The sequence below is a fragment of the Cervus elaphus genome, chromosome 27 (genome assembly GCF_910594005.1).
Source record: "Cervus elaphus chromosome 27, mCerEla1.1, whole genome shotgun sequence".
In the NCBI taxonomy this organism is placed as follows: domain Eukaryota; kingdom Metazoa; phylum Chordata; class Mammalia; order Artiodactyla; family Cervidae; genus Cervus; species Cervus elaphus.
The window spans coordinates 23,731,044-23,753,538 of NC_057841.1; the positions used below are offsets into that span (position 1 = coordinate 23,731,044).

The following is a 22,495-nucleotide window of genomic DNA, read 5'->3' on the forward strand; positions in this document are numbered from 1 at the left end:
ATCACCATAGTAATGTCGTGCATGTTGCAGGAACTCCAAAAACAGGCGATGTCCTCTCCCTAAACCTCCAAGAGAGCATCCTTTCCCTTCGCACTTTCTGGGCCCTCTCTGAATTCAGTGTTCTCTGACCCGTGCCAATATGTTTAGCTTCATCACAACCCTCCGTGGGGCCCTGCATGAAGGCTTGCTTAGTTGTTTGGTTGTGTCCAATTCTTTGCAACCCCATAGACTGTAGCCCACCAGGCTCCTCTGTCCATGGGACTCTCCAACAGGAATACTGGAGTGGGCTGCCATGCACTCCTCCAGGGGAATCTTCCTGACCCAGGAATGGAACCTGTGTCTCTTGCAACTCCTGCACTGCAGGCAGCTTCTTTACCACTGAGCCACCAGGGAAGCCTCCGTGGGGCCACTGGCATTGAATTCATGGAGTGCTCCTCAGTTACCCCCAAAGTAGTCCTTTTAGCTTGTGATTCACTCCCTTCATCCCAAACTCGGTTGCAGTTCCTTCTTGAAAAGTTTCAAGTCTGGGCTTCTTAGGCACCAGTGACCACTGGGCAATGTCCTTGAGGAAACAGGAGGTGGAAAGCTGGGTCAGTGAGTCCTTCTCAATCAGCGCCTCTGGGACAGACATAGGGATGGGCCGAGCCATCATCCAGGGGAGACACCTGCAAAGAAGGGGGCACAGCATGAAGAAACGCCTCCCCCACCGTCCAACTGCAAGTGGAGCCCCAGAGATGGAAAGAGGACTGGCGTTCACCCAAATACCCACATGGTACAGAAAGATGGGCACCGCCAGGGCTACAGCGGTGCCTCTGGCAGTGGGGGCATGCAGGGGGTGGCCGGTGGCCTTCCTGCCTGAGACTCACCTATTATATCTGCTTGGAAATCAAACTGTAAACTGATGTCTAAGAGAAAACAAGAGTTTAACTTCTGCATCTCTCCCATCTTCTCCAGCAAGGAGACTGGCCTTCAGGATGAGAAATGTAGGTAAACACTGTAAAAAGAGAATTAACACCCAAACGAGGCAAGGCCAGCAAACCTAGCCCCGTAAATTAGACTGGCTCTCGGGTCAGAGCCAACTGTGAGCTGCAGCCCTGGGAAGACAGATGAAACAGGCAAACCGGCTCTTGGAGCAGCCAGGGGTCATCTCTGAGGCATCATAGAGCCTGGAAAGGAACAAGGCTCAAGTTTTCAAAAGGTGAAGAGGCTGGATTCCAAAAACTGGCAGCTTATCAATCTTGAAGAGAACCTTTGGCAACATTCTAGAATGAATTTGTCAAACTAGGGGAAAGTGATGGTGAGTTAGGAACCCAGAATGAGGTAGGTTGGGGGCTGGGCACCTGTCTTAAGTGAGTGCTGCTGGGCCTAACCTACATCATGTCACCTACTGGGGCATTATAGAGCCTGAAAATGAACAGGGTTCACGTTTTCTAAAGGTGAAGAGTCTGGATTCCAAAAATTGGCAGCTCATCAGTCTTGAAGACAGCCTATGGTGAAGGTTGCCTTAGAGCTGGACGAATGGGGAAGAAGGTACCTGGAGACATCGATGGGCTCATCTTTGTGCCCTTCTGTTGAATATTTTTATTTAGGACCTGGTTGGGAGGGGAAGTCATAGAAGCTGAATTTTAAGTGAACTCATGACCCACAGCTGGTCTGGAGGATGAGATGCTAGACTGTACATTCACAACCCGAAGACATCTCCCTAGTGAAGGTCTCATTCCAGATGTAGTGTTGCGTGAGCCGCTGCGTCTTCCCCCTGCCTCTGCCATCATATTGATGATAGTACCAAGGTTCCAACAGCTTCCTTCCTGAATCCCGAATCCTACACGGTACACACTGTGTACTTGTCGGTTCTTTGTCAGCTGCCTGGTCGATTAGTTTCTGTGATCCCTCCCTCCATGACCCCTGCATACTTTGCATGGTAATGAGACAAGAATCCACTGGGGTCCTTTGAGAATCTGATGGAAGCTATGAACCCTCTCTCCAGGAGAAATACTCATAGATATAAAATGGTGCTGACCACTTCAGGGGGTCCACAAACCCCCTTTAGCCTGTCAGAGAACCTCCTAGGAAACCATGAATCTTCAATAGCCAGCTCCCACTTCATCTGGCAGGTTCAGCCCCTCAGCCTGACTCTATCCCTTCCTTCCTGGGGAAGGAGGGGCAATGAGCACAGAAGGCCCTGGTGCCTGTTGTGGGTTAAATAGTGTCCCTCCAAAGTTCATGTCAACCTGGAACCTCAGAATGTGACTTTATTTGAAAATAGGGTCTTCACCAATATAATCAAGGGCAGATGAGGTCATGTCAGATTAGGATGGACCCTAGATCAACTTTGCTGACAAAGGTCCATCTAGTCAAAGCTATGGTTTTTCCAGTAGCCATGTATGGCAGTGAGAGTTGGACTATAAAGAAAGCTGAGCACCGAAGAATTGATGCTTTTGAACTGTGGTGTTGGAGAAGACTCTTGAGAGGCCCTTGGACAGCAAGGAGATCAAACCAATCAATCCTAAAGGAAATCAACCCTGAATATTCACTGGAAAGACTGATGCTGAAGCTGAAGCTCCAATACTTTGGCCACCTGATGCAAAGAGCTGACTCACTGGAAAAGACCATGATGATGGGAAAGACTGAAGGCAGAAGGAGAAGGGGGCGACAGAGGATGAGATGGTTGGATGGTATCACCGACTCAATGGACATGAGTTTGAGCAAACTCCTGGAGACAGTGAAAGACCGGGAGGCCTTGGAGTCGCAAAGAGTTGGACATAACTGAGCAACTGAACAATAACAACATGGAGCCAGTAGGACTGGTGCCCCTGGAGGAAGAAGGGAACTCAAGCACAGAGACACAGAACATACAGAGAGGACGTCACGTGATGATGGAGGCAGAGACTGGTGTGATAACCCTGCAAGCTAAGGAGAGCCAAGGATTGCTGCCGATACACACCAGAAACTGGGGAGAGGCCAGGAAGTCTCCGTCCCGACAGCCTGTAGGGAAATCACAGCCCTGCCGATGCCTAGCCTCCAGAACTGTGAGAGAATAGATTTCTGTTGCTTTAGGATGCCCAGTTTGTGTGCTCTGTCGTGGCCATCCTAGGAAACTAAGACAGTGCCTGGAGACAGCTGGGAGTTCCCTCCCTACTACATCACGGGTTTCTGTTGGTCCAGACTGTCCACCTGAACCACTGCTACTAGGCAGACCCTGGGTTTGCCCAAGAGAGGTTTATAGGCCACTTGAAGAGAAGTTAGCAATCCGAGCACATCCATCTTAATAAGTTTTATTATAGCCTGCCGGTTTAGACTAATGACTAATTTATTGTATAAAATACCAGCAGTATACTTTTTAAATTTTGTTAATTAATTATCTCAAACAAAGGTGAAATTTATAAAAGTGTTCAGAATCGGTGCACATTAGAAAATCGCCTTGCAGCAGGAGATGAAATTATTACTAATATGGGATCAAATTATTACTGTATTGACTTAGTTACTTTATGACTTTGTAATGGATTTCTTCATTATTTTCTCGGGACTGTGGCATTCATGATTGCATTAAAGTCTGTTAATCTATGCAAATATCATTAGGCACCGCTAATAACCAGGCAACTTTCCTCCATCTCAAGGGCTGTGCTAAGTACTAGGTCTGCGTGGGTCACTTCCGGGCGGCAGGGAGCGGGCATCTCGCTGGGAAGCCCTCTGCAAGCTCAGCCCCACCCAACGCAGAACCGATGGGCGGTTCCAAAGGGTGGTTTGAGGGTCTTAGGAAGGCCATCTTGTCTTAAGCCATCACACATCTTCCCCCTGCTGTCAGAGGTCCTGACTTGTCACCGTAGACCTCCTAGTCCTTCGGTTAAGGGTTTGGAGGGCCTTGATAACATGCTTCTGTCCTGGAAAGCAAGCCTCTTCCTCTCAGGGTCCACCGTTCGCGCTCTAGAAGCCGCCAGTTCAAGGGGAGCACAGGGCCTTTGCCATGCTGGGACAAGAGACTGCGGACAGCTTTTTACGAAGATTAGAAAGAGGGCTGGAACTCATCATGGGTGCTCCCCGAGTAGAGCTGGCCAAAAAGGATGCTCTCAGGGACACCTTCGGACCCTGGTGACCTGGAAGGAATGTCCCCAGTGTGGGGGGGTGGGCATGGGAGCAGGCAGAGGAGCACAGGTAACTACCCTCGGAGCAGCTAGATGTTCAAAGAGATTCTTCTTCTTATTATTATTGGAGTATAGTTGCTTTACAATATCGTGTTAGTTTCTGCTGAACAGAAAGTGAGTCAGTCATACATAGACATAAATCCACTCTTTTTAAGGTTCTTTTCAAGGTTCTTTTCCCACATAGGCCTTTGCAGAGTGTTGAGGAGAGTTCCCCGTGCTGTACATTGGGTCCTTATTGGTCATCTGTTTTATGTATAGTCATGTGTACACGTCAATCCCAGTCTCCCAGTTAATCGCTCCCTCTCCTCCTTCCCATCCACCCCCGTAAACATGTTTGTTTTCTGTGTCTGTCACTCTATTTGTGTTTTTGTAAATAAGTTTATTTGTATCATTCTTTTAGATCAGAAGCAGTCTAAATCCCCATGACCACGGTCAGCACACCACTGCAAGCCCAGTTACCCCACAGCCCAGGAGAGGCGATGCGACCAGGCTGAGCCCCACCCCCATCAGAGCTGATCCCAGCCGCGCATGCGGGCGTGCGAAGTGGCTTCGGTCGTGTCCAGCTCTTTGTGACCCCATGGACCGCAGCCTGCCAGGCTCCTCTGTCCATGGGGTTCTCCAGGCAAGGATAGTGGAGTGGGTTGCCATGCCCTCCTCCAGGGGATCTTCCCAACCCAGGGATCGAACCCGCATCTCTTAGTCTTCTGCATTGGCAGGTGGGTTCTTTACCACTAGCGCCACCTGGGAATTTCCGAATTCCCAGCCGGTGGGAACAAAATCCAGGCCTCCAGCCACTAAACCCAACGTGGGTTCTCATTTTATCTTTGCTGAAAGTAGACCCTGGTCCTGCTGGGTGTGGGAGGGAAAGAGACATGTCTATGTGCGCTCAGACTATGTCTCCTCATGAATACGTGGGTCACAGTTATTCATTCCGACAACATTTATCAAGTGAGCATGTGCAGCTGGGGCACTAAGCTAGGAACTTCCTGCCGTGAAAAGACAGCAAGCTCCCTCCTGGCATCGACAGAGTTAAACACCATCCACTCCCAGTTTTTAACTGGAAGCTGCTGTGGGTCTCCACCACCATTCCGGCTCTTCTGGATGCATCAAAGGATGAGCTTGAGTTTTCCTAACTGCAGGTGCTGGGTGCTCCCCGCATCCACTGTGTTCCCCCTTCCCTGGCCGACAGCACTGCTGTTTTGTGAATGAGCGCCACGGGGGTGGGATTCGGCTCCTCCAGCTCCCGCTGCCCTCCCTGGATCAGCATGCCCAGACTTTTCAAGGTTAAGAGCCATTTTTAACATCAAAAATTCATCAGCACCCCTCCTTGACAGATGTTTTACTTTGGGTATCCATTGTTTGAGAGAATGCAAAATGGCAATAAGCTACCTTGAAGCCGGCAGTGCTTTTAAATGAATTGCAACTTCTTAAATCACAACAGCATCTATACGCATTTGAAAAATTGTCACATCTACCCAGAGGTGAAGCATTTTTTGATGCAGTCAACAGACAAAGCTTGAGGTGCCTGGGACCCCAAGGTCAGGACCCCACTGCCCTACACCATTTGGCTGCTGGGAGCTGGGAGGAGAGAAAGGGGACAGGGGCACGGGGCTGGTGCAGACCTCTTCCTGTGACCACTAAGGCAGCACCTAGGCTGAGAGTCCGTGTCTTTCCCTGCTCCTCTTCCTTCTCTATCAGCCTTTCCAGCCTCCTCTTTCTCACCTTAAGCCCAGGGTTGGAGGTGGGGGGCCCCTTTCTGGGGCTGCTGTAGCAAATGGAACACACACCTGTCCCCGCTGCACGTCCTGCCACGTTACCTGCCCCTCTCCTCCCAGCCTGCCCACCCTTGGTGCCTCCCCAGCTCAGCACCAGCATCACCCCTCTCCCAGCCACCAGCCACCCCTCCCCCGGCCCCTCTCGACCCCCCCGACCCCGACCTCCCAGCCCTGTGCCTTCACGCATCTCCTTTTCCACTCTCAGGCCTAAATGCTTATTGGGTCCCTTTGATCATAGGGCACATTTTCTAGTAAAAACATTCCTGTTGAGGTGACATAAGCAACTACATTTCAGAGACCTCCCCGAAGAGGGCAATGCTGAGTCCAAGGGCTGAGAACCCAAAGGACAGAGTCCAGCCCTGGGGTGGGAGGGTGGGAGTCATATTCCATCCTGTGCTCCAGAGCTGGCAGAGGCCTGTGGTTCTGGTCCCATGTCTACCACATACTGCTCCAGTGAGCGGAAGCCTGTTCCTCAGCCTCTCTGAGCCTCAGTGGACTAACCTGTCAAATGGGTTTGTGAGCATGTTTTTACACAGCACGGCAGTGAGAAGTGGGCAGAATGCCAGAAGTGCCCAGGCTGCACCAGCCCTTGCAGAAGAGTCTGGCTGTGGCCAAGTGAGGAGGACTGGGGGCCGGCTAGGGGGCTGCTCCAGCCAGCAAGCCAGGGTCTTCGCCCTCCTCCGCTCCCAGACAGGCCTGAATGAGCCCACAGTGCTGGCGCTTCCAGCCACAGCCCCTCCCAGACCTGTCAGTGGGCGGTTTGTGTCTGGCTTTTCAAAACACAGTTCTGCAGCACACAGGCCCTGGAGTTGAGTCAAATTCTTTGCGTTCTCTGCTCTGTGCTCCCATCCTGGGTTTCCTTCCTTTTCCTCACCCACCCACCCAACTCTTCCTGGAGGAGGGAGGCGGGCACCTCAGTGCCCGTGGCCTCAGTGGTCGTGACGACCCACCTGGGCAAAGTCTTCATGCTCTGCAGTGCAGCTGCCCCTCTGTCAGCCCCCGGCCTGCTCTGCCTACCCTCCATAGGCCAGGCCAGCCCCGATTTGGAAACTCTCTTGCCCAAGGGTCAGATCGACTCCTTTTATATCTCCCAGCACGATACCTTGCACACAGTTTGTTGACTGACTGCATGACTGACTAGAAGATAATAGAAGGGGTCCAGGGCTGTCACACGGTCACCAAGTCCCACCAAGCTCAGAGGCCCCTTTGAGTGACAAGAGCAGGGTCCTCTGTAGTTAGCAGTGCCAGCCACACACCACTAGTTAATATGCTTCCACCCTTCAAAATAATTTGTTCTCTCAAGGAAACTGACACTCCCCTCACAATCTCATTACTCATTAGAAATAATGACATCTTGCAAATCGGGCAGCTCTTCCCAGTTCCCAGAGCCATGTTCCATCCTGAGCCCAGCAGAGCCTTGCAACTCTCCGAGAGCACCAGGGGTGCCTTCTGCGTGGTAGATGAAAGCTTGGGAGCCAGATGACCTGGGTTCAAATCCAAACCCTGCAGTTAATAGCTCTGGGACCTCCAGAAAGTTGCCAAACCTCTCTGCTTCAGTTTCCTCATCTGAAAAATAGGGGTGACTGTGGTTCCCACCCCATAAAATTAAAGTGCTGGGAGCAGTGCTTGGCTTGCGGTGAGTGCTTCAGATGAGTCAGCCCTCATTGTCCTCTCTGAGGGCATGGGTCCCAACGGAGGGAGTGAATGGATGAATCTGCAAGTGCCATATGGGCTAACACCTGCCATCTAACTGCAGGGGCCAACTCAGCCTGCCCCACTCCAAAAACCAACCTGCTCTGAGGGAGTGGCCTTGGCCTTTGAGGAGCATGCATCCAGGGGAGGGGGGAAACAGACAGGAAGGGAGGTCCTGCTGAGGTCACTCAGGGGCTCAGGAGGCAAAGTATCAAAGCTTTGGCTATCCCCAGGAAACCAGCAACCTACGCTAACATCAAACCCATCAGACAAGCAGAGGTTTAAGACAGGTCTTGAGCAGAACAGGGCTCCTTGCTCCTCTAAGAGCTCATACCCCAACAGGTGTGAGTGACCATGAGTAGTTTTCTCACCTTTTACATTTCAACCCCATTATCTGAAGTCCTCAGAAACATCTCAGCCATCCATCCATCCATATTTACCTATCACTATTTATGTACCATCGATCATAAATCTATCTGCTTTCTGCAATCATTTTTCTCTCTGTGTATCTATCATCCAACATTTAATCTGGGTATCTGGCATCTATTAATCATGTCTGCCATCCATCCATCTCTGTGTCTATCTGCAGTCCATTATCAGCCATGAGTTAATACAGTGAGTAGTCCTGTACTTAAGCTTGGACTATCTTGTTCCAAGGGGAAGGGGGTGGGAACAGTGGTGATTCCTGGAGGGCTCAGTGGCGAGAACAAAGATGGATAGGAAAGAAACTGTAGGGTTGATGAAAGAGGTGCCTGGGACCTTCCTCTCACAGATGGGCTGGCCTGATGGATGGAGGGGAGAGGGGCACAAGAGAGGGGAGAAGGAGGGAGGGAGGCCTCCTAAGCCCGCTAATCCCTCCTCATCCTACCTTCCTATGCATGCGTGTTAAGTCACTTCTGTTGTTGTCTGACTCTTTGCAACCTTACGGACTGTAGCCCACCAGGCTCCTCTGTCCATGGGATTCTCCAGGCAAGAATGCTGGAGTGGGTCACCATGCTCTCCTCCCAACCCAGGGGATCTTCCCAACCCAGGGATCAAACCCACATCTCTTACATCTCCTGCATTGGCAGGTGGGTTCTTTACTACCAGTGCCACCTGGGAACCTGCCCAGATTAGAACAATGTCTTTTCAGGATAACCCCATGAGGGATGGCGGGATGCCCAGGTTCAGGTGTCAGGGCAGAGAAGGTGGGTGCTACCGTCCCCCAGCACCAACACACACAGAACCCTTTATTCTGAAGGGTTGAGCTCCTGCAGGCAGGCTGAGAGCAGAGATGGGGTGCCAGAGAAGACATGACCAGGAGCAGTCTGGAGAAGACCCATCCCAGCCCTTCCCAACTCTGAGTAGGTGCTGGTATCACCTGAATAGCTTTTGAAAAACACCAAAACAAAAACACAGATGCCTGGACCAATCTCTGTCTCAGGGGCTGGCTGGGCACATCTGTGTTTTGAAACCCCCCAGGTAAATTTTATAGCAGCCAGGGCTGAGAACCAGCATCTTGCAAGATCCAAGACTCCTGCTGTTATCCTTGGAAGGCTGTGCTTTAAGTGGTTCTTCAGGGGCAGGACTCTGTCTGGGCAGGGTCTCCAGGGAGCAAAAGAGGGAATTTTCTTCCAGGCTGCCTCCTGAGCCTGACACGGGAGGTCAGAAGATGGGGTCTCCTGCCAAGGGTTCAAGCAGTGTCATCCCCACCCAGGGTCACCGGAAGTCCATGTCACAGCGCCAAAGAGTGGGGGCTGGGTTTGGGGGCTGCAGCCTCTGGGTTCAGGCATGACCCTGCTGTATTAGACTAGTGAGGTTGACTCTGAGGTGACTGCACCTCCCTGGGAGGACAGGCAGCTCTTCCCATGTCCCGTGGGAAGTTAAGCCCAACCCTCAGTGTGGAAAACGTGCCATGAGTCAGAGAAGGGGGAGGTTGTTGGGCACTGCACGCTGCATTCTGTCTCTGGGAGTGGCAGGGGGTAGGGGATGGGGTGGGCCCATGAGCACCACCCTCTCCGTGAGGCTGTGGGAAGATCTGTGGCCAACGTGAGGGTCAGCCCGCAGCCAGGCTTAGAGGCTGTGCAGCGGATAGGAGCCCCCTCCACGGTTAACAGAGTGCACGCTGTTACTTCTCCCCACCATCTGCAGCTGCCTCTGATTCTGTACCCCTCAACGAGATGTTCCTTGGTCTCTCCTCCTCTTGTCCCCGCTCCCCTGTGGACCACCGGGCCCCTGCCCACCCCCTGCAGAAACCGCCCCCCTTTGCTGGAATAAAGCCCGGCTTTGTCTGTCTCCTTGAGAGCTGAGGACAAACTGGTCATAATTTATGCTCCTGCATGATATAAAGGAAAAAAGGCGCCATTATGCTATAAATTATCCTGTGATGGGTGAAATGCTGGAGAGCGCGCCAGACGCCAGCAGAAACCCCACCAGACAACTGGGTTCGGCTGCAGAAGTCCCCGCAGAACGCGGGGCCGTCTGTCGTGCGCCGCGCCTGGGAAGGATAAGGTAGCAGATCAAATGTATAATCAGCTACCTGGAGAGCCAGCCTCGCTGCCGCCCCCGTGAAAGGTGACTTCTACTCAGCACCACCCTGGGCCCCAGGCTCCTGCTGGGAGGGCCTGGCGCAGACTCACAGATATGGGGGTCAAGGGCGGAGGCCCAGAGAAGGAGGCAGCGAGGGATGTGGTTATGGCCTCCAGACCTTCCACCCAAGCCTGTCCATCCCCTCACAGAGGGCAACAGAAGAGGGTGCAGGGGCCATCTGTGCCCCCTGGGATGGTGACGGCCCCCAGATTCCAGTTCTGCCTCCTCAGACGTGCTGCAAGCCCCCAAGGGCACAGAGCCACCCCTCTGTCCCGGGGAAGGCACCAAGGGCCCGGAGGGGCATGGACTGCAGGTCGAGGGGATCTTGTCAGCAGGTCTGAGACCTTGCGGCCTAGATCCCAGGCAGAGGAAGGCCCGAGGACTCATCAGGACAGAGCTGACTTCTTTAGTCACCTGGGAGACTTCCAGAGGGCCCTGTTCTAAGAGGAGGGGCGAGGGGAGCCGGGGAGGGACTGTGAGTTGTGTCTGAGGGTCTCTGGGCAGTTGGGACTCACCGGAGCCTGCTCCATCTGAGCTGAGCAGCAGCCTCTGAGGGCCCCACCCTGCCCCACTTCCAGACTCTGATCAGAAGCCCCGGCCCACGTAGAGCAATGGAGGTTTTAGGCCTTTGTCCTCTATCTGGGCAGACCCGGAGGAGTGGAGAGTGAAAAGAGACAGAGATTTCCAGATAGCATTTCCTGGTCTTCTACCAAGAAGGAGGGTGACCTGAGAGCTTGGCTCCGTTCAGACCATCTGGGTCTGAGTCCTGGCTTCCCCCAGTGACAGGCTGTGTGTTCTTGGGAAAGATATTTAACTTTTCTGAGCCTCAGTTTCTTCATCTACACAGTGGAAATAATAAAATATTCGTTATACCCGCAAAGGGTTTATTTCTGTGCTGGAGGTCCAGTAAATGGGCTTCCCAGGCGGCACTAGTGGTAAAGAACCTGCCTAACGCAGGAGACCTAAGAGATGTGGGTTTGATCCCTGGGTCAGGAAGAGCCCCTGGAGAAGAGAGTGGCTAACCAATCCAGTATTCGTGCCTGGATAATCCCCATGGACAGAGGGGCCTGGCAGGCTACAGTCCCAGGGGTCGCAGAGTTGGACACCAGAAGTGACCGAGCACACATGTGCAGTAAGTACTTGCTAAATGAGAACTATTCTATCAGTACTGTGCCTCCTATAACCACCTCCTGGAGTGAGTGAGTCAGAGTTGTGGCCTCCCTCGGGCAGGGGCACCGAGGAGCCCCGAGAGGGAGCAGTGTTGTCGGGGGAGACTCTGGTAGAGGGAGTTGGGGCCACTGGCTCTTGTCATGAAGACACTGGGGTGACCACCGAGGTGGGTGACCCTCGGCGTCCAGCAGGACCACAGAAGAACCCCCGGTGCTATGACTTAGGAGCTAGGCTGAGCCAAGGGAGGACGTGGTGGGCAGTGAGGATGGACATGGGTGAGGAGGAGCCTGCGTGCAGAGTCTGAGTCCCAGGCTAGGCTTCCTGTGGTCAGCGGTCAGGGTCCAGGCTGGGGTCTCAGGGGAAGTGTTGAGAATGCGGTGTGTGGTAAAGAGGAAGGAGGGAGGGGGTGTGTGTATCACCCCGACTCTTCAGCCTGTGCCTGTCACATTCCCTGCCTCTGCACATGCCTCTTCCATGCTGCAAGCCCTGCGTGTGAATCCTCTAGTGCCCGGGCTCAAGCCTTGTAAACTCCTTCCTTCCCCCTGCCATGCCCACAGAGCTCTTCACGACAGGCTCTGTGCCCGCACCATGGCTGCTGCCCACTCATTCCTGCTTTCGGAGGATTCCTGGAGTTCAGCATCCTGCAGATGCCAAGCACACAATCTTGGGGACAAGAGGAGGAGGAGCAGTGTCAGTGTCCTGGGGCAGGGCGTGCAAGGAGCATCCCTGAGACTTCACGAGACCTGTGTGTGTCTGAGCAGAGGGATGGAGGGGTCGGGGGAGTCAGAGTGCGGGGTGCCCCTGCAGCCCCTCACAAGCCTTGTTTTCGGTGAGACGGGAACCCCTGCAGGGTTTGAGCAGGAGACAGACAGGACCTGCCTGGATTGTAACTGACACTCGTGTGGGGCTGTGCGGAGAGCAGCCGGCAGGAGCTGGGTGCCTGTCAGGAGACAGTGAGGAAGGGACTCTCGTGGCCCCAGCCCCATCCCGAAGCATTTGGAAGGCAGACTCCGCTGAAGGAATAAGAGTGGGGGAGAGTGGCTGAGTTCTTCCTCCTCCAGCCCCGACATCAGAGGTATGTGTCTGCAGGGAGCTTGGCAGATCAAGGCCCTGCGCCGCCTCCCCTGGGGTCCGGAGCAGCTGAGGGTCCTCCTCGCCCCATCCCCAGCAGCCTTTGATCTGGTTTGATGTCTCCTTCAGCCTTCTTCCCAAGTAGGAACGCTTTTATCCTCCGCTGCGCCGGGCTCTGGCTCCGACGCTGTGTGTTGTGGGAATGAAGCAGGGCTCACACTGCTTACTTACAGGCTCACTTCACGTGCGGAGCTCTCTGAGGCCTGGCTCGTGACCTGGTGAAGGGACTGGCTCTCAGGGGGCAGGCGACCTGATCGCAGGGCTGCAGAGAGACCCAAATCCAGGCCCTTACCCCCGTGTGGATGGCGATGCTGCAAACTCCCGATCCCCCGAAGGAAAGCAGGCAGCCACGGGCCCCCCAGGCAGGAGAGGAAGGGGGCGCAGACCCGAAGCCCTGCCTGCTGCTCCCCTCTTTGAAAGGCAGGTGTGAGGCTGCATGTTGCCCACCTCGGGGCTGGCCGGAAGGGGGAAGGGGAGGCCTCCAGACTTAGGGTGGGGTCGGCAGCTTTGAAAATGACACAGATTTCAATTTGGATGTCCGGTTTGACGCTCCTTTCCCCCTTAGGAGCCAGGGTGTTTGATGGGTCGGGGCAGTGGAAAGGGCCCAGAGCAGGGTTCGATGTAACTTCAAGGAAATGACTCTTGTTGTGAATCAGTCTAGGCTGGGGCCTGGAGGATGCTGGGGAGCATCTCAGAGATTGCCCCAAACCACTGCTGTTTAGTGGGGGTATACCCGGCTTCTCAGGCTGACCCTCAGGCAGGTGTCTGATCAGTGTCCCTGGGGTCCACTCCACGCCCCAGGGGTGGGGTGGGCCTCTCCATCCCAGCAGAAGCCGCCCCTGTGGGTGAGCAGCGGTCTGGCTGAAACCAGCACAGAACTGCACTTATTCTACTTGTCCTGGGCCCTGGGCTAAAAATCTCAGGTACCTCAACTCATCTCATCCCCGAGGTGGGTGCGATTACTCTCCCCTTTTATGGATGAGGGAATGGAGGCCCAGGGAGGGTGCGTGACTTGCATAAGGGGGCCCAGTCAACCAGGATTTGACACACAGCTTCAGCTACTCCCTGGAAGATGCCCCGGCCCCTTCCTTCCTTCCCCCCACCATCCTTCCCCCTGCCCCCTCTCCCCCAGCCGGTCCCGACCCCTTGTCAAGTCTATGTGTTTTCTCTCAAGGTCTTCCCTGATCCACGGGTGAATTCAGGGAGAAGGAACCAGTCTTTCCCCTGTGGGACCTCAGGCACAAGATCACTCCCCAGGGAGAGCAGATGGTCCTGGGATCCAGGAGGCACTCCGGGAAGTCCCCTGGTCCCACAGTGAACAGCTGAAGGGATGCTGAGGGCCCGGCATGGCCTCTGCCAGCAGCCAAGGGGCAGGTGCATGAGCACCTGGGGCTCTGAGGTCTGGCCCAGTCCTCCCCACCCCCAGGGCCAAAGGCACAAGAGTGGAGACAGTCCTCTGACTCAGTCACTGTGAATGTCTGGAATTTTCTTCTCAGTCCCCAGACTGCTGCCCTCGGGCCTCCAGGGGCCCTGTGGAGAGCATTCCCTACAGCTGTGGTCCTACAAGACCCACCCAGCCCGGTTCTTTTGGTCTCCTAGCAACCCCCCTGCCCACCCCACTAGCCACAGAACTCAAAATCAATGTTTCCCCACCGTGGCCCTGGGCCTCCTGGTTCTCTCCAGCTCAGGTCCCCCACAAACCCTCCCTTGGCAGCTGCAGGGAAGAGAACAGTAAAAGTCTATTGCAGCCATAAAAGGCATTAGCCATCTGAGCACTCGTCCACGGTGCCCCGGCAGCCATCTATCCTTAAGCAGGAAATATTGTTTAATGCCGATGGTAATGAGCGAATCAAATTTTGAAAATTAAACCGGAATTGGAGCATTAGAGCCAGGGCGCTGGCATTTGGCAAGTCAAGTGTTGCGGCTGCCACCCGCCTCCGCCCCGCTCAGGGCCCCTCATCCTGCACAGCCAGCAAGATGCTTCCCCGCACGTCTGGGGCCCTGAGGCAGCACCCTGAAATATGCCCCATAGGAGCCTGTCCTCATCTTGCCATCAGAGTCTTGCTTCTCTGTTTTCCGGGCTCTCCTTTTAAAATGCAAAGCCTTCCAGCCAGAGCCCCATTCCACCTGGATATTCTGAGTGGATGAGAGAGGAGTCTGTTTCCCTCCTGGAGGGACTGGAGCAAGCATGCTGTTGTTGCTTCCCAGTCACTAAGTTGTGTCCAGTTTTTTGCTACTCCACGGACTGCGGCGCGCCAGGCTTCCCCGTCCTTTACTATCTCCCGGAGTTTGCTCAAACTCATGTCCGTCTGAGTCGGTGATGCCATCTGACCATCTCATCCTGTCGTTCCCATCTCCTCCTGTCCTCAATCTTTCCCAGCATCAGGGTCTTTTCCAAGCATGAGATCCTGGCAACTAGACTCCTCTGCCTTTTCACTGGCACTTAAGGCTTCCTGGAGGTGTCCCCCAGTGCTAGTAGGCTGGGAAACTGAAACTCAGAATTAGATTGAGGTTCTGGGAAAAGGAAGAAGACTCCGGAGACCAGAGGACTGGGAGACGTGTGTGTTGGGGGCAGGGTGGGTGTAGGGTAGGCCAGAGGCACCTGGGAAAGCAAAGCCCAAACTTCCCCACCCCTTCCCCGGACCCCCAGGCAGGAAGCAAATGAAAAGAACAACCAAAAAGGGCCCTCTCATCTTTTAGTCTTTGCTCACATTCTGTTGTGGGCCTGGTGATCCTGCTCCTGAGCCTTGGACATCGTAACTCCAGGCCACCTCCTCCAGGAAGCCTTCAGGGTGTTGCCACAGCCCCTTCCCCGACTAGCCCCTACAGACCTGCCAGAAGTTGGAAGGTGAGCTTAACACAGCCACCTACTCGGCTAGAGACCAGCCTCCTGCGTCCCTGGAGGTGACCACTCCCACACTGTCTCAGCGACTTCACACTCAGGGACACCTTCAGTCCATTTACACCCTGGCCCTGAGGTCTTTCCTGGCTTGACCTTCCGTGAAGGTGGCCTTTGTGGCCCAGTCCCAGCAGGACCTGCCTGAACATCTCCTCAGAGAAGCAACCACAGCTTCACACCCTAAAATGGGCTCAGGCTGAGGGTTAGCCCCGCCGTCACCCAGGGACCCTGCATCCCTCAGGCAGGAGGGCTCTGGGCAGGGACTTCTCAGCTTGGCCCGGGACACGGGAGTCTGTGTGGATGATGGTGCGGGTAGGGCAGTGGCCGAGGAAATGCAGTCACCCTCTGAGACTCCCCCTAGGTTGGCATAAGGTCCGAGACAGCAGCGCAGTGGTGTCATTGGTGGTCGTCTGACACAGTTTGGGGACAGCACCTCGGGAAAGTGGCTGGGGAGGTGGGGACACAGGGAGAGGCTGTCCATCCCAGCTGGGCAGCCACGGCCCGGGTCTGCTGCAGTCTGTCACTTCTAGCCCTCCTCCCCCAGTTGTGGAGCCTCTGGTCTCCCCTCTGCCCCTCAATGTGACCTCTGCCGCCTTGAGTCAGGGCCGGGGGAGCTTCATTTCCTCTTCCTCTTGGATAGAGAACCCCAGGTCAGGGTCATCGCCGTTCTACTACTGCTGGTTGCTTCATTCTGCGGCACATCCTGGGAGTCTACCATCCACATGAGGAGGGCCTAGTTATTCCCATTTCTGACACCGAGGTGGGTAAGGAAGTATGTAGCCAAAGGCAGCAGGGCGGGAGGGTGAGCCAGGGGCCTGGGCCAGAGGAGACTGACTCTCAGACTCAAGAGTCTTTTCACTCCCTGGTCTGAAAGACAAGCCTTAGAATCATTCACCCGGCACCAAAGCCAACTGAAAATAAAGAGGAACCTAGAAACAAATAAACCTTTGCACCGGGTGGGGTCAATCCAAGATCACCCAGAAGTGAGCCTATAGCCAGGTTTCTTTGGTTCCTGGTGGCCTTCCAGAAAGGGAGATTTGAACAGTCAGGAAGAGGGGGAGCCTGGTCCCCTTCGCCTTGAGAAGGACCCAGGTTTAGGATGGAGAACCAAGAATCGGCAGTAAGGGATGACTTCAGGGAGGGAAAGAAGGAATTAGGAAAAAAAAAACAAAAAAAAAACCTGGAAAAGGGAAGTGGCTGGCTAGAAAGGCACGTGGGGATTTAATGAATTTTAATGCAACCAGAAAGCTGTCATAATGAAACCAGAGGAACACATTCAGAAGTCAGGAAAGGAGATGCAGTCGCAGCATCCGAGTCTGGCTCCAGGGAGGCTGGGCCTTCTCTTCCCTCCCAGGTCCTTCCTGGGAGGCAGTGTCTGAGCAGGAGGGTCAGGCATGAGGAGAGGGCAGGTTGCCACTTCTTTGTCTTCCCAGCAATCCCATTAACTCAGAGTCTTTAAAAGGTGCTGGGAGAGGAGGAAGACGGCGATGACCTGGGAGCAGAGTTTCAAGGCTCCACTGAAGGCGTCAAAACTCAGTTTACTTCCTGTAAAATGTCACTGTGCTTCTGGGAGCTAAACCTAAGTCCCTCTCCCTCCCACTTCTGTCTCTGCCGTTTCCTTCTGTCCATCTCTTCTCTCGGCTCTTTATTTCTAATTCTTTTTCCTCTGTCTCTGCCATTTCTGTCCCTCCCTTTTCTGTATGAATCCATCGCCTTCCATCCCTCCTCAGTTTCACCCCTTCCACTCCCGCTCAGGCCCACAGTCTCTGCTTCCCCCAGCACACAGCTTGGAGTTGGTGAGGGCTGGAGATGGGGTGGGGTGTGCCCCGCCCTGCCAGGGCCTGAGCATCTGAGTGGAATCCAAGCCCAGAGCTTTAGCTGGAGCCCCCCGCCCTGATGGTGGAGGTCCAAGCCTGTGTGTCCTGACCCAGCCCTGGTGGCAGGAACTGGCACTGATACCGTGTGGGCATGGAAGGAGCACCTCGTCAGGGAGAGCTTGCCCAGTGCTGAGTGCTCCAGGCTGGGGTACCAGTAGGGCAGCAGTCAGCCTTCCTGAAGAGGAGGACTCTAGGGTGGCCTGTGAAGCCTGGTAGGACCTGGAGGTTTCCTCTGCTCCAGAGCCCACTCAGCCCCCATCTCTACGTGAACTCTCCTGGCAGTGTGGGTGATGGGAGTGCTTTGGGGCAGAAGGTACCAACCACCCTGGATCCAGAAGGACATGGGCCTGGACTGCCCTTGCATTCTGTGGAAACCATGAACACATGGCTGTCTGCAGTTTTGGAGTATGCATTTCTGCAGCCTTGGCTGTGCATGTCAGTCACTGAATAGTCAACAAACATCGAGTGGGTGTCTGCCACCACGAGGACCACGTTCCAGCAAACTATGGCTACTTAACAATTCAGCCCCAAATGGAGTGGTGTAAAACAACCATTTCCTACACTCATGGATTCTGTAGGTCAGGAATTCAGGCTGGGCACAGCTTGGAAGGCCTGTCTCTCCTCCAGGCTGTCTGGGCCTCGGCTGGAAGACTCACGGGCTGGGGGCTGGAATCATCTCAGGACTCATTCACTCCATGTCTGATGGCTAATGCTGGCTGTCAGCTAGAGGCCTGGGCTCCTTTCTGTGTGGACTCCTGGTGTGGGCCAGTTAGGGGCTCTTCCCAGCATGGTGACTGGTTTCCACAGAGCAACCATCCCTGAAAGAGCAGAGAGTGGAAGCTGATCCTTTTTATGACCCAGCCTTGGAAGGCATCTGGTGTTACTTCTGCCATTCTTTATAGGTTAGAATGGTCACAGCCCAGCCCAGATTCAAGGGGAGGAAACATAGATCCCATCTCCCTGGGAGGAGTGAAAGTCACAGGGCAATAGGAGCTTGTGGGATGGGAAACATTTTTGCAGTCATAAGCTACTACAAATCCACACAGCCTAATGTAATCCCTGTCACCCTAAGCTCACATCTGAGTGTTGTCAACAAACCATTTGGTACTCAACACAATTGTGGGGGGGGTGGGTGGGTGTCTGCTGAGGGAGCCCAGTCTTCAGAAACTGGGTCCTCCAAAGTGCCCAGGACTGAATTTTGTAGAATGAATAGGAAGGGGCAAGAAGAGGGAGCACCAGATGGAGGTAAGAACATGTGAGGCAGAAACGAGGATGCATTCATTCATTCCATAGCTCAGTCCTGTGGGCCTACTAGGTGCCTCTACCACCACTCCAGCAGAGGCCTAGCCTCTTCGCTAGGGGAGCCTACTTTGAGGGATGGGGAGCTAGACAGAAACTCACTACTCAGGCGAAGCAGTAAATAATTGTCCTTGGAATTTTGCACCAGAAGACGGGTTGAGACAGAGAATGAAGAAGCAGAAAGAGGGGTTTTGATGAGAAAGCAATATTTAAGCGGAGACCTAGCATTAGAGGATTCAGCTTTGTGATGTGGAGCCCACTCCAGGCAGAGAGAAGAGCGTGTACATAGGCCCTGTGGCCCACCTGCCAGTTGTGAATTAATTTTGGCCTCTGGGGGTGAAAGTGGCTGAGGAAGACAGTGAGTGTCTAACAGGAGGGAGGAAGAGGATGCAGGGGTGTCCAAAGGACCTGTGGGCCACAGCTGAGCAGCCAGCCCATTGGCCCGGCCTGAAGGCCGGAAGGGGCAGAGTCGCTGCAATCCCGCCCCTGCTCAGACGCAACCCCTCCCGCCTCGCCTCCCCCTCTGGCTCTGCCCCCAACCCCGCTTCGTCCATCCCCTCACCTGGTCGTTCCTACCCTCGAGCGGTGTCCCACCGCCTCCCACCCGTCTCCCTCTCGCTGTTATCCCTCCCCTCCGGCTGTGAGCCCCCTCCTGCCCCCTACCAGCTCCTACCCTTCCCCTCCGTAACCCTTCCTCCTCCCGCGGGCCGACCCCGCGCCTCCGGGTCTTTGGCCCGGGTAAGCATCTCCTAATTTTGTTCCAGAAGATAGAAAACTCTTCGTGGGTATGCTCAACAAGCAGCAGTCTGAGGACGATGTGCGCCGCCTCTTCGAGGCCTTTGGGAACATCGAGGAGTGCACCATTCTGCGCGGACCCGACGGCAACAGCAAGGGTGCGTGGGGGCGGGGCGAAAGGGTGGACGAGGCGGAGCTAGAGGTGGGTGGGGCGGCAAGAGGGTGGGCGGAGCTATAAGTGGGAGGGGCGGGCGAGAGGGTGGGCGGGGCGGAGCTAGAGGTGGGTAGGGCAGGGCTAGAGGGTAGGCGAGGCGGGGCAAGAGGGGCGGGGCAAGAGGGGCGGGGCGAGGGGGCGGGCGGGGCGAGGCCGCGGGTCTCTAGCCAGCCTACTAGCAGAGTCCAGAGCCCCCTGGAGCTGGCCTGGTCTGGCCTGCGGGGAAAGGCTGCTTGGAAGGTGCGAAGCTGTCAGGCCTGGGAGGAAGGAAAGGCCTCGATCCGAGTCCAGACTGGGACGGGGCCAGTTAAGGGTCCTTTGACATCCTTGGCCGGCCCAGGTCTTTCTCTGCCTCCTTGTGTAGCTCTGTGTTTGTCCGTGTCTCTCAGTGTTTCTGGGTCTCACTCTGCTTTCCTCTGGGAGGCGCCCTCTCCCCTCGGCCCCTCCCGTGCCGCGTCTTTCACTCCTCGCGCCTCTCTGACCTTTCTCTGGGTCCAGTTGCCTTGGCTCAGCCTCTTCCGTCCCCCCAGGGTGCGCCTTTGTGAAGTATTCCTCCCACGCTGAGGCACAAGCCGCCATCAATGCTCTGCACGGCAGCCAAACCATGCCGGTGAGTGTGGCCGACCCTGGGGAGTGCGAGACGGGGCAATGAGGGACCCAGACATCTCTGCCATCCCACACATCCTCAAGACCCCGCCTGTCCTGGCGCCGCCACACGGTGCCAAACGCGTGCCCGCAAAGCACGCTCGCAGCCTCCCCAGGAGACAGGAAGGCATTGCCAACAATCCCATTTCTCAGACAAGGACACTGAGGCCCAGAGATGCTAAGGAAGTAGCCCAAGGTCACCTAGGTAGAAAAATCCTGCAGGAAGGTTAAGCTCCAGACTCCTTGGTGAGGCTTGGTGCTTGTTACCCTGCCCCCTTCCCCTCCCCCGCCCCCAAAGCACCCCGTGGAGAGGATCGGGTGGGCCCAGGCCAGGGAGCCGCGGCGGATGGGGCAGGACTGGTGGGCCTCACGTGCAGTCCCGGCTGCAGGGAGCCTCATCCAGTCTGGTGGTCAAGTTCGCCGACACCGACAAGGAGCGCACAATGCGGCGAATGCAGCAGATGGCTGGCCAGATGGGCATGTTCAACCCCATGGCCATCCCCTTCGGGGCCTACGGCGCCTACGCACAGGCAGTAAGTGGGGGCCCAGCGGGGCGGGGCCGGGGTGGCAGTTCTCCGCAAAGCCTTGGAAGCGCTGACTGGAACAGGGAGAGAGGCTCGAGGTCTTGCTGACTCCACCCCACCCTTGCCATCACTCAAGGGAAGGGTGTCCTTCCACCTTCTGGTTACTCCTAGCAGGGATCCTGTGAGGTGCTTTAAAGCACCCCTCACCCACACTTCCCCTGAGGTCCTCTCAGGCCCATTCTCCCACATGGGGGCGGGCTCTGCCAGCATCGCCCCTCAGCTGCTTCCTGGACTTGTGACCACAACCCCCACACCGGTGGCACTAAGGTAGGCCAGGGCTCTGGTTCTAACACTGCAAACTCACCTCGCTTCTTCAGCAGTGTCCAAATGGCCAGTTTCAACCAACTTCCCAGTTCCTGCTCACCTCTGGGTTTCATTTAGGATGCTCCTGTAACCTCTACCCTGCAGACTCGAAGTTAGGACCATCCCAAACAGAAACCTTGCCAAGTTAGGTCTACAGCAGCTCATCCAGGTGTCTCTAGAGCTTTGGATGTCACATCTCCATGAACCGCAGGACTGGCTGGCACCCTTGGAGCCCTGAGAACTAGGGAAGGTGTGGGGAAGGCTCAGGGCTCTCGGAGAGGGGAGGAGAGACATGCATCTGAGCTCCCTGGGATTGATGGCCTGGGAGCTGGTCTCCAGGAGCAGGAGCTGAATGACCCCTTGGTGGGGAGGGCCGCCCTCCTGGAAGCGCATGATATTTTTTCCACTCCCTCTGCCCCAGCTGATGCAGCAGCAAGCGGCCCTAATGGCGTCAGTCGCACAGGGCGGCTACCTGAACCCCATGGCTGCTTTCGCCGCCGCCCAGATGCAGCAGATGGCGGCCCTCAACATGAACGGCCTGGCAGCCGCACCCATGACCCCAACCTCAGGTGAGTGGGCAGGTACCAACACGAGGCCTGGCCTAGCAGGAAAGCTGCTGAACCCAGGTTGGTACCTTGGTTTGGCGAATTTCGGCTACGAACAGACCATCCTGGGTCAAGAGCACCCAGTGTCTGGGACCAGTGCCGGCATCATCCTTGAGCAGTTTGTCTCAAAAATGTTCTAATTCCTGAGGACCCATGGGAAGATGGGATGTGGAACCCCTGCTATCCAAGATACGATTTCAGAGTGGCGACAGTTTCACTTGAGTTGTTAAGCCATGTCAGGAAGCAGTTCATGTTGATCTGTAGTATAGAGATCTGGAAAGAAATTGACATGAACACATCTCCCTTTGAGGTCTGAGGGAGAAGAGCCCTGCCCACTTTGTGGCCCTGTTTGGTCCCTGGTCCAACCACAGGAGCCCCATTTTTCAATTTCCTTTAACCCAACCTAGATTCACTGATTTTTTCAAGACAACTACAGAACAAGCAAGAGAGAACTGCAAGAGTTGCTAAAGGACAGAGGGGTTGAAAACAGCTCTACTTACAAAGCATGTTTTTAATTGGATCTTGGCTGTTATCCAGTTCAATGATTCTCAACCAGGGCAATTTTGCCCCTTGCCCCCAAATATCTGGCAATGTCCTGAGACATTGTTGGTTGTCACAACTGAAGGAGTACTGTAATCTGATAGAGAGCAGGGATGCTGCTAAATATCCTGTGATGCACAGGATAGCTCCCTTCAAAGAAATGTGTGGCCGGCCATAAGTGCCAATAGTTTCAAAGAGAAGCATCCCTGTCTAGCTCCAAGGGCTGGGCTCTCATTCATCAAGCTTCCTTGGCTTTCTGTTCTCAGGCCATAGTAGCAGTATTCCCAACATCCAGGAGCTATTCCTTTCCCAGCTA

At 55.0% G+C, this 22,495-nt stretch overlaps 1 protein-coding gene across 50 annotated transcripts in view; it reads left to right on the top strand.

The window, feature by feature from the left end:
* CELF4 (CUGBP Elav-like family member 4) overlaps positions 1–22,495 on the top strand; it is a 313,604-nt gene that overhangs the window by 262,362 nt on the left and 28,747 nt on the right. For 26 of the 50 annotated variants that reach the window (XM_043889128.1, XM_043889174.1, XM_043889142.1 and 23 more), the window contains exons 4-7: positions 19,318–19,446; positions 20,033–20,112; positions 20,537–20,680; positions 21,456–21,603. In XM_043889128.1, the coding sequence (XP_043745063.1) occupies positions 19,318–19,446; positions 20,033–20,112; positions 20,537–20,680; positions 21,456–21,603 (501 nt within the window). The remainder of the gene's footprint in view (positions 1–19,317; positions 19,447–20,032; positions 20,113–20,536; positions 20,681–21,455; positions 21,604–22,495) is intronic. The other 24 variants (XM_043889130.1, XM_043889143.1, XM_043889135.1 and 21 more) reach the window with 2 other exon arrangements.